Source organism: Mandrillus leucophaeus, unplaced genomic scaffold (assembly GCF_000951045.1).
Source record: "Mandrillus leucophaeus isolate KB7577 unplaced genomic scaffold, Mleu.le_1.0 Scaffold135, whole genome shotgun sequence".
NCBI lineage: Eukaryota > Metazoa > Chordata > Mammalia > Primates > Cercopithecidae > Mandrillus > Mandrillus leucophaeus.
Window position 1 is genome coordinate 2,131,253 of NW_012101310.1, and position 11,187 is coordinate 2,142,439.

Sequence of the window (11,187 nt, forward strand, 5' to 3'; positions counted from 1 at the left end):
TCCTCTAAGATTCCATGGGCAAGAGTATACATTAAAAGTTCAACCATGGTCCTGTGTTATGGTTTAGATTCAAAGGTAAAGGGGAAAGGAGTTTATTGGTAAGCCTCACTTCTTTTACCACTCCCACTCTCCAATTCAAAATAAAGTTCACATTTTCACCTTTGGCTGATACATTATTAAGGAAAGCTGATCTTAAGACCTTTAATATAAAGGTCTTGATGTATGAAGTGAAATCGTTAGGGTAATTTCTCTTCTATTTATATCAGACATTTAGCAAATCCCCCTTGTCAGGTGTGTAAAACCAGGGACCTGATAGAGTATAGCAGTTGAAGATCCAAAAGAGTCTTTGTAATGATTTACTCCCTTATTTTATAGATGGTGATAAAATAAATGCCCTGGAGGTAAAATAGTTTGTGTAAGATGAATCTGGAAGAGGAGAGACAGACTCTCATCTGTCTCTAGGCTTCTACCTTTGGGCCTTTTCTCCTCTATGAAGAAGGCTTGTGTATGGACCAACTGCTGTAGATCTGGGTTGCTGTCCTGGATTTGTCTTATGCACCTGTGGGATCTTTAGCCAGTGTTTTGATTTCCCTGCATCTCAGTTTCTTCTACATAAGTTGGGGGAATATTAGCTACTCCTTGGGTTGTTTTGAAGATTAAATAAGGTAACATTTTGAAGTCCCCAGTGTACACTGCTGGCCCTGTGAGTGTTAGCTATTATTAGTAGTACATTATGTTACCTCCTATTTTGCAGATAACCCTTGTTCTAGGTGCAGTGTTGGAGGCAAGTAATATGGACACTATAAATGTGAATGAATAATGATAATACTTAATACATCAAAGCCCACAATTGCCTCCTTCTTAATTCTTATTTATATGAAGATAACTCACATCAAAGATTTCAAAGCCAGCAATGTCCAAGACCCCGATGAAGTACTGCCTGGGCTGCTTGGTGTCCAGCTGCTGGTTGATGCGGGTGACCATCCACAGGAACATCTTCTCGTAGACAGCTTTGGCCAGAGCACCCACTGCATTGTACACCTTCATAGATAAAGTTTGTTGGTGTTGTCAAAGACATGCCATGAAGGCCTGGGATATGTGTGATTCATTGAGGTCATGTACTTACCTGCTGCACAGTTTGACCTTTGGTGACATACTCATTGCCAACCTTGACCCTGGGGTAGCAGAGGGCTTTGAGTAGATCTGCAGAGTTCAGACTCTGAAGATAGGCTGCCTTGTCAGCAACTGCAGAGACACAGTTCAGGACATGTTTCATGAAGGATATCCTCTTTTACCTACTCTTTCCATGTTTTCTCCAATTCAACCTATTATTTAAATAAAAAGCTTAAATAACTCTATAAAAGGCCAAATGAGGTTCTCTAATCTTAGAGCATGTGGTTGCCAGTAAATGGTTGGTTGATTATACTGACTTTTAGTGATTTATTACAAGTAGTTTTAAAGAAATTTTTCATCAACTATAAACCTATGTAATGTTTATTGCAGTCTTGCAATTTTTTATAAGTAAAAGCCATAGTCCCTGTTTTTAAGACACATTAGGTGTAGGTGGAAGGATAATATAAATATTCACTGTTAGAGAGGGTAAACATCAGAATATTTTGATTCTCATCTTAGTTTTTCACCTCCCTATTAAACCTTGCTGGATTAGTTTCTTTATCTAAAAATGTGGAGATTAAATTTTACTGGGTGATCCCTACAGAGTCCGTTTCTAAAATTCTATCAGTGACTATAATGTTGACTATAATGTAAATAAATGTCACATGTCAGGTACACCAGTAACTGGTGAAACGTTTAGAGGAAGAAGAAAGAATGTCAATTCGAGGTGGTCAGGGATGGCTTTAAGGAGCGATAACTATCTTTCTGTGGTAGGTCCTGTATATTGTGTGTTCTTTCCATACGTAGAGTATATAATCTTTTTTCTCAATTCCTTTTTTTAAATCTTACTTGCTGCCTATATTGTCTATAGATTTATATACAGACAATACACACATTCATAGAGATGACTCTGGGGGTATCTTTCTCCCCAGCCCTGAATTTGGGCAGATTCTCTGTTGTCCATTCCTAGGGTCTTCCTATTTAGTGCTGAAATAGAGCAGCCTACAGTTATCTCATATACCCACCTTCATTGCCAAGGCCAACGAGGAGCACTATTATACCTCATTCTGTCTGATAGTTTGTGCTTATAAGTGGCTTTTGGGGTTTGTTGTGACTTATTTGGGCTGGATGGAAATGATGGAGACATGGAGATGTAAGGAAGGGAGGGGGTGAGGAAAGCATGCAGTGTGTGTAAATGTGTATATGCCCTTCACAAGTCACAAGTCCAGCCACAAAGGAGATGTGAGTGTAAAATAGGATTTTTTTTTTTTTTTTTTTTGCTACATTCTCTCATTAAACCCAGATAAAGTTTCTTTTGGTACCTTCTGTGCCATCTGGCTCAGCTTGCTCCTCACGCTGCTTTTGCTTGAATTTCATGTTCCCATAATGCATCACAGCCCCTGTGAGTTTATAGATGGACACTTTCTCTTCAGGAGTGAAGCCCAGGATGTCAATGGCACTCTACCAGGAAAAATGATAGGACAGAGGTTAGGGCTGCAGAGCTTAACTTATAAGATAATTTATACATATCCTAAGGTAACCACACCTACAGTAAGTTGGTATTATCATTCCCATATGTAATGGATTTTTAAAATTAGTGTGTTTGACTTACATCAGTGGCCACCAACTCTTCTTGGTCATCAATACTGGGAACTGTGATCTCCCCCTGACTAACGAAGGCATAGTCATATGGGTTGGTGGTGATCAGGAGCATTTCTGGGTCACAGAATTCAGGGCATACATTTTACATTAGACACTGTTAATAAAATATGAACTTCCATCTATGACTTTAAGTTCTTTCTTACCAATTAGATCTGGCTTCTTATTGGAAGTGATCTGATAAAAAATATGGTAGCTTCTTTCTGCCTTTAGCTGGAAAGTAACTCTGGACTTTTCTAAAAGATCTGGAGAGGGAAATAGGTATCGAGTTAGAAAAAAGTATCAATGCTTCTGAGATGGTAAATGAAACTCACGTCTTTGGTCAAATTTGGGGCATTACATTTGGCTCCAGTGAGATTTCAACTTGATGACCAATTGCAGATGGATAGTGATTCTCACTGTCTAAGAGCAGCAACTGAAGCATACCTGCTCTAGGACAAATATATTTTTCACATGAAGGATCCGTGACCTCTGTATTTTAGTTGATCCCTAATGTCCCCTCCTTCTTTGGATCACCTAGGATTCACTCTGTGGTGAGGGGTTACCTTGGAAACATCTACCAAAACTCAGATCTGGAGCAAACCACAGAGATGTATTGGAAACCCATAGGTAGCCCTAGCTTTTGTCCTGGAAAAAAATCATAGTTGCTTCTGAGGCAGGAATTTCTCTAGGATGTGTTACAGAACCATCAAGTCTGAGATTGAGACAAAGGGAGCACTCAGTGGATTATGGGTAAGCCTGGCATTAGCTTACGGGCAGTACTGGCAGCAGACTACCCTTTTAACAGGCTTCATGCACAGCAAAGGTTGCAAAATATCCCTGCAAATGAAATCAGTTGTCTCTCTGTTTTGATTTTCAGTGGTCCTGTTACTCACATGTTTCTATATCAGCAGATGCCAGCTTCCCCGTAGTTCCAAAGTGGATTCTAATGAATTTACCCTTGAAAAGAATATTTAATATTAGAAAACTGAAACACACAGAGAGATGCAACTGAAATAGTAATTCAATAATAATTCAGACGTGGCTACTCTGGAAGTTAGGGATGGAGTAGACCCCTCTGTGACCAAGAGACTCACAAAGCGAGAGGAGTTGTCATTCCTCACAGTTTTGGCGTTGCCAAAGGCCTCCAGTAGGGGATTGGCGCTGATGATTTGATCTTCCAGAGTACCCTGCAAAGGAGGGAGCAGTTCTCACATCTGGAGCTCCAGATATCTGAGAGCCTTGACAGAGTCTTTGACTCTGGCTACCAGACCTACCTGCATTTTGCCAGATTCATCCTTCTTCTTCTCTCCAGTAACTGCAATTGTTGCAAAGTATTGGATGACACGCTTGGTGTTCACAGTCTTTCCGGCACCAGATTCTCCGCTGTCAAATGGAAATCAGAGAAAAAATCAGAGAACTATGGCCTGCATTGTCAACATCTAAGACAATCCTTGCAAATCAGAGAAGAAAAAAAATCACATACGTGATCAGGATGGACTGGTTCTCTCGATCTGTGAATGAATTCAAAATCATCAGTTAAAAAATGCATATTTAATATGAAGATTATTGAATCAGTTCAGATCAAACACAGCTTGTTCTTTGTAACTTTTTGAAGATGTCAACTTTGGTTTTGGTTTTGTGTTTATCCTCCAAAATAGCCATTTGCTTCTCACTGTAAAATTTGTGAAAATGAGAGCAAGGAATCATCTATTCCTTTTTGTATTTGTTAATTTTTAATTGTGGTAAGATACACATAACATAAAATTTACCATTAACCATTTTTAAGTGTAGAGATCACTGGCAGTAAATACATTCGTAAAGTTGTACAATCATCACTACCCTTCATCTCCATAACTCTTTTCATCTTGTCAAACTGAAACTCTGTGTCCCTTAAACTCTTAACTCCCCATCTCCTACTCCTCCCATTCCCTGGCACCCATGATTCTACTTTCTGCCTCTGTGAATTTGACTACTCTAGGTACCTCATATAAGAGGAATCATAGAGTATTTGTCTTTTTTGTGACTGGCTTCTTGCACTCAGCATGATGCCCTCAAGGTTCATTCATATTTTAGCATATGTCCGAATTGCCTTCCTTTTAGAGGCAGGATATCTTCTTGCGTGTATATACCACATTTTGTTTATCTGTTCATCTGTCGATGGATACTTGGGTTGCTTCCATGTTTTTGCTATTGTAAATAATGCTGCTATTAACACAGTTGTACAAATGTCTCTTCTAGACCCTGCTTCCAGTTCTTTTGGGTATATACTCAGAAGTGGAATTGCTAGATCATACTGTAATTCTATTTCTAATTTGTTGAGGAACTACCATACTGTTTCCACAGTGGCTGAATCATTTTACATGATCACGAACAGTGCACAAGAGTTCTAATTTCTCCAGTTCTTGTCAAAACTTGTTATTTTCTGATTTTTTGATAGTAAACACCCTAATGAGTGTAAGGTACATATTTGATTAATTTTTAAAACATTTATTACAGAAAATTCAGACATATACAGAAGTAGAGACAATAACATAATGAATCCTCATGTGCCCATCATACAGATGCAATGGTTATTAACATTTGGCCAATTTTATATCATCTATACGCCATCCCAATCTCACGGAATTATTTTAAAGAAAATCCCAGACATCCTATAATTTTCTTTATAAATACTTCAGTTAGAATTACAGAATTCTGAAGTCATAAAAGATCTTAGAAATTGCTTAGGCCAGCCCTTACATTCGAGGGATAAAAAACTGAGACCGATAAAGGAGGAAGTGACTTTTCTAATATTAAGTACATAGCTAGTTAAGGTCGAAGATATCCTCCTGGCCCCTTCCCAGCTTTTGATGTCACTCATTTGACTTCTGGCAAAGGAAGGGGTCTGGAATTGTGAATATTTGTGTTCATCTGCTTTTATTTTCCGTGTAATCTTATATGCATTTCTAAACAATATAAACAAGTGTCACTGATTATGTGACTGATACGTTGTATTTATATCAATTTGCTGATTTGTTAAATCTCTAATTCTATAGTGCTAGATTATAGATTTTAGAGAATTCTAGAACCTAAAAATCTATTCAGGGAAAATAGATACAAATCTGGATGTTATTTAGATGTAGATATAGACATAGACTTCAGAAAACTTTAGCCTTCTCTTCAGGGAAGCCGATGCAGATTTTGCATCCTAGTCAGATAGATTTGTTTTCTAGTATAAGCAAAACCGTGGAAGATTATATCACGTCTAGTGGGAGCACAGATAAGAAAACAATGTTCGGGTCTCTTGGCAATGCTAAAATAACATTTAGCAGCTCAGATGCTAGAGCGCTGCACCATTTTGTACTAAAATCATGTTTGGGAGCCATAAGTAACCTTCAATTTGGAGCAGCCCCAAACCAAACCATTAGGAGCAGAGAGCTCGCTGGGCGGGAGGGCAGGGGTGGTGTACATAGCTGTGTAAATGCAGCTGCTGAGTATTAAAACCTCTGAAATGAGCCAGTGTTTGGATAATTTCTGGGAGGTAGTTAGCTTCTGTTGACAACCAAAGAACAGTTTACTGGCATAGAATCCTTGTAGAATCTGATGGCCAATTTGTAATGGGAGATTCCTATTTTATCCCTTCCTCTTTTTTCTCCCCCTTGAAAAGACCATATAAACAAGTGCAAAAAAAACCAAAAAGAAAGAAAAAACACCTTAGTTTCCAAAATTCCATGGAACAACAGAAAACTCAGGAATATGAACTATTTCCAAAGGCAGTGCATTTGGTATTTAAAGATAAAAGGTTTTAATGGTGTATTTGGGCCTATAATGCATATCAAAGCTGGTTGTTTATACCTTGATAAGGCAGGAATAACAGGCCTTGATACAATTTAAAAATTTTTCTCAGAAAAGATTTTTTCCTTTCATTTTAAGAGGAAAGTGCTTCAAATCTTTGGGAGGAAAATCATAGCTTTCTTTACTCATGTTCTACCCTTAAAGGCTGGCAATATTAGCTGTGTCGTTCAAAAATAAATGTAAGAATTCACAAAGTTTTCCAGCTGTGGCTGATAACTCTTTTCGTTGATTGCTATGAACCTGGGTATTTTTAAAAAGTCTATTTGAACATTTTTTTCTATCCAAATTGGAAAGTAAAAAAATATGGAAAACAATAAATATGTTTACAGTGGTCTAGTAATTGTTTCAGCTAGCCTTCCACTTAACTATCTGTGTTAGCTTGGGAAGGACAGTGAATTCAGTGAGCTTCACTTTACTCATCTGTAAAATGGAGGTAGTGCTGGGAAGAGAGTTAAGATGTCATGGCTGTGAAAGTTTTTTGAAAACAGTGAAGCCCCCTGTGGCTAGAATGTATTATTATAATATAATGAGGCCCCAAAGATTCTATTTACACATTTCTGTAAATAGATGCCTCTCTCACTCACCAGTCAACATGAACTGATAGGCATTGTCAGAGATGGAGAAGATGTGGGGCGGGGCCTCCTGGCGCTTTTTGCCTCTGTAGGCAGCCACCACCTCGGGGTTGTACACCGGCAGCCACTTGTAGGGGTTGACGGTGACACAGAAGAGGCCTGAGTAGGTCTGCGAAGATCAGAACATTTATCATTTGGATCTTGTTTTTACTCAGAGAGAGACATGAAATAAAAAGGTGTTTACAGACACTCACGTAGATCATCCAGGCTGCGTAGCGCTCTTTGAGGTTGTACAGCACTCCAGGCTCGTGTAGGTGAGTCATCATGGCCATGTCCTCAATTTTGTCATATTTCGGAGGGTTCATAGGGAAGACTTGGTCTTCCCTGACGGTTAGAGTCTGGTGAGTAAGCAAGAAACCAGTTCGTTTTTGTTTGTTTGAGATAGAGTTTTGCTCTTGTTGCCCAGGCTGGAGTGCAGTGGCGCAATCTCAGCTCACTGTAACCTCCGCCTTCCTGGTTCAAGCGATTCTCCTGCCTCAGCCTCCCGAGTAGCTGGGATTGCAAGCGCCCACCACCATGCCCAGCTAATTTTAGTATTTTTAGTAGAGACGGGGTTTCGCCATGTTGGCCAGGCTGGTCTCGAACTCCTGATCTCAGGCGATCCACCCGCCTCAGCCTCCCAAAGTGCTGGGATTACAGGCATGAGCCACTGCCCCTGGCTGAGACCAATTTGTTTTGATGGTTGGAGGTAGGGTTTATGTTTGCCTGTATATTTTGGTGTAAAAGTATAATCGCACATACTTCTCATTATATTATTTAATGTCCTTTTTAAAAAGGCATGAAATATATTCATTTCAGAGCTTAACTGTTAAGAAAACCTGTTTCCTATGATGAGCTAGGACACTATCTTTTTAAAATATTTTTTCCTCCCACATTCTCTTATCCCAGATTTATCACTTTGTATCCTTTTGTTCTTATTTTAATAGGCTAAATTTTTATTGTTTTCTTTCATTCATTAAGAAACTTCGTTTTTTGGAAGTAATGGGGATATTAATACATTATTTAACTAAGTAAATATTTAACTTCTGATAGAAGGAGCTTGTTTTCATTTCTCTCACATTTGGAGATTCAGACTAGGAAGTGGGGAATTGAAGGGAGATTATGAAGGCCATACATAGTGGGGTGAGGTCCTGTGTGAAGTTGGGAAGGGAAGACATGAAGTTATTGCTGTGAATTCCTTTTGCCTTCCGCATCTGATGTTTCTACACTGCCTAGAAGGGTGTTTGCATTGGCAACAGGCTTGGAGATTCCCAGGAAGTTAGGCTTCAACTTTTGAACCGAGAAATAAAATGGGGAGGATTTTCTCCCTGTTTTCACTTACTGCTCCACCTTCAGTCTTTACAGTTACTCTCCCTCCTTCTTTGCTCTGTATAGCACTCTTCACATAGGATTCCTTGGGCTCCACCACAAAGACAGATGTTTTAGCATCAAACGGCTTGTTTTGGGCCTCAATCCGCTCCTTTTCTGATTTTCGAAGATAGGGAGCAGCTTCGCCAAAAACAGCCATCTCAGCATCCGAGCTCGCACTCATGGCTGCGATTTATTCAGCAAAGGATTCTGCCTAGGGAGGAAAGAAACGGGAGAGAGAGAAATAAAAAGCAGAAGTCACAAATGTGAGTTAGGCTTTGAAATGAAAGGCATGTTGAACATAGCCTGTGCTGTAACTGTTCCTCCAAACTGGCACTCCCCAGTGTTCTAACACAGTCTCAAGGACAAGTTTGGAGTCAGACTGTAATTTGAGATTTCATTTTTAGGACTGTGAGTTTCCTTTCCAGATCACATATCTTGATCCTCAGGGATAGGGTACCTACAACTGAATTAGAATGAAACCTCTGCAGCTAAAACTATTGATGGATTGTTTTATAGCAACTGTCATTAGTTAATTCCCTCTCCTCTTTCTGCATAGTGTTTGTCTATGCCATATGCCAGGACAATCACACAATGAGAAAAGAAAGTTTGTCTTGTTCAAATGAAGGTTGATATTTTCAAAGCTGTCAAAACACCTTTGCCTTTTAAGATGACCATTTTCTCTCATAAAGCAAATAATTATTTTTCACATCTTTATGTTGATATTTGGTGTTGTATCTCTCAGTGGATTGTTAGAAGAACGTAATACATTCTAGTACTCTGGATTTTTTGTCATTTGGCTTGTTCCCAACAGACTTAGCATTGCCTTGATTCCAAAATCTTTTTTGACATGAGAGATTTCAGCTGTCAGTTAACAGATCTAACCACAGAGGAATGAGAGCTTCAGCACAAAGGCCCTTCTGCTCACATAAATTCCATGGGGTTCTTTTCTTTCCATCCAGAAAACAGAGAAAAAAATTTAAGAGTACATCACATGCATGTAAGCCATTGTCTTCTGATTAATAGATAGGCCTCTGCAATGTGGACATGTTAGATTGGTTGAGTTTTTCCTTTATTTTCAATTAGTAAGTTACTTAGGGAAGGGCAGAATCCCTCTTAAATTAGTCATGGAATTTAGTCATGGTATTACACCCCGTGGATGTAACACTTGAGACCTTTTCCATAAATAATAATAAGTCTTTCTAACAACAAATAATGAATCATCAAAGGTAGCTAAAATATAATGGTTTTAACAACGGTGTTTGTGTTTATATTTTTAGGTAAGAATATTTCTGGGGTCTTCAAAAGTGTCTATAAAATGTCTTAAGTGTTCAATGCTTAGCCATAGAAGAAAACTGGCATGGACTAGTCTATTGCCACTGGACAGTTCTAAGCACAGCTGAGAACTCACTGTCGAAGCTAATTCTGTTCTAAATGGTCTTTTAATCTTAGAACTCAAATGAGGATAGTCTCTGAGAACAAGACATTATGAAAAAGTTATTTTCTAGCATTTATAAACACTCATTCAGAAACACTCTTTCCTGACATAACTGCAAAAACATGGAAATGGTGTATAATTAAGGATTGTTCACAGCTTCATTAGACTATATCCCCTCTGTCGTCAATAAATTAATAAAGCCAAGTCTTACCTCTGGAGTTCCAGATGAAAATGCAGGTTCAGAAGTGTTCCACACTGTAAAACAACAAGCTTCTTGTTAGTGATGCTCTGAAATTCCAGTCCTATAGTTACAGAATTGAAGTTTCCCTGCCCTAAAGCTTGGTTCTATGAAGACAAAAGTTAAGATGGAGAGAGCAGTTTAATGCTCACAAAAAGCTACGAGGTCAGCCCTTTTGCCCCACCTGGGGTTTTTGGAGTTCCAAGGCCCTCATCACTTACCTCTGGTGGAGATAAGGCACAAGGGTCAGTCCTGCTTATATAGGAACTAACGTGCTGATGCTGCAACTACCTCCTCTTTGTTAGGGCAAGACATTTGGCAACATGAACCCTCAGCATAGTTTGTAGTGACATTTGTCATGTTTGGATATAATTAGAAGTATTCATATCATTTTGAGTATGCAAACCAATCTCCTATAAATAATTTGACAGAGACCAATCTGCCGGTAGAGAATGCTTTCTAGTGTGCTGGGAAGGGAATCTTTGACAGTGCCTGATGGGGCCTCAGAGTAAGTTCTTAAGAGCTATATTCAATTTGGCAAACACTTTCATGCACGCCTGTGGTAGCCAAATGATCAGATACCCAGGACACACGGCTGTCAGGGCCTTAAGCACGTTTCCTTATTTGTTACCACAGGAACCCCCCACTGCATTCCCTTGGGCCACTGCAGACACTCACTCTTGAAGTCCAGGCTTAGACAGCAGAGATTCCACATTGAGTCTCCACCATTGGGCCAGTGCCCACTCATCTAACCTTGAAAAATATTATTAGTAGAAAATAATATGTGTTTATCACAGAAAAAAATACAGGTAAGTAAAAAAAGTCTCTGTAATCTCTAATGCAGAAATAAGATAGAGGCATATACGTGGGATCATATTATACATGCATATATAGTACATGTATGCCTTATAATCTGCTTTAGCAATTAGCATATCATACCACTA

General features: G+C 39.0%; 1 protein-coding gene across 1 annotated transcript in view; it reads right to left on the minus strand.

The window, feature by feature from the left end:
* Window positions 1–10,262, minus strand: part of MYH8 (myosin, heavy chain 8, skeletal muscle, perinatal) — a 31,257-nt gene extending 20,995 nt beyond the window's left edge. Inside the window, exons 1-13 of the mRNA XM_011973185.1 lie at window positions 10,217–10,262; window positions 8,542–8,781; window positions 7,415–7,558; window positions 7,173–7,329; window positions 4,238–4,265; window positions 4,029–4,137; window positions 3,849–3,941; window positions 3,648–3,711; window positions 2,919–3,017; window positions 2,726–2,829; window positions 2,436–2,574; window positions 1,127–1,245; window positions 892–1,041 (exon numbers count right to left, since the gene is read on the minus strand). Of these exons, the coding sequence (XP_011828575.1) occupies window positions 892–1,041; window positions 1,127–1,245; window positions 2,436–2,574; window positions 2,726–2,829; window positions 2,919–3,017; window positions 3,648–3,711; window positions 3,849–3,941; window positions 4,029–4,137; window positions 4,238–4,265; window positions 7,173–7,329; window positions 7,415–7,558; window positions 8,542–8,751 (1,416 nt within the window). The 5' untranslated portion in view covers window positions 8,752–8,781; window positions 10,217–10,262. The remainder of the gene's footprint in view (window positions 1–891; window positions 1,042–1,126; window positions 1,246–2,435; window positions 2,575–2,725; window positions 2,830–2,918; window positions 3,018–3,647; window positions 3,712–3,848; window positions 3,942–4,028; window positions 4,138–4,237; window positions 4,266–7,172; window positions 7,330–7,414; window positions 7,559–8,541; window positions 8,782–10,216) is intronic.
* Between the last annotated feature and the right edge of the window lie 925 nt (window positions 10,263–11,187).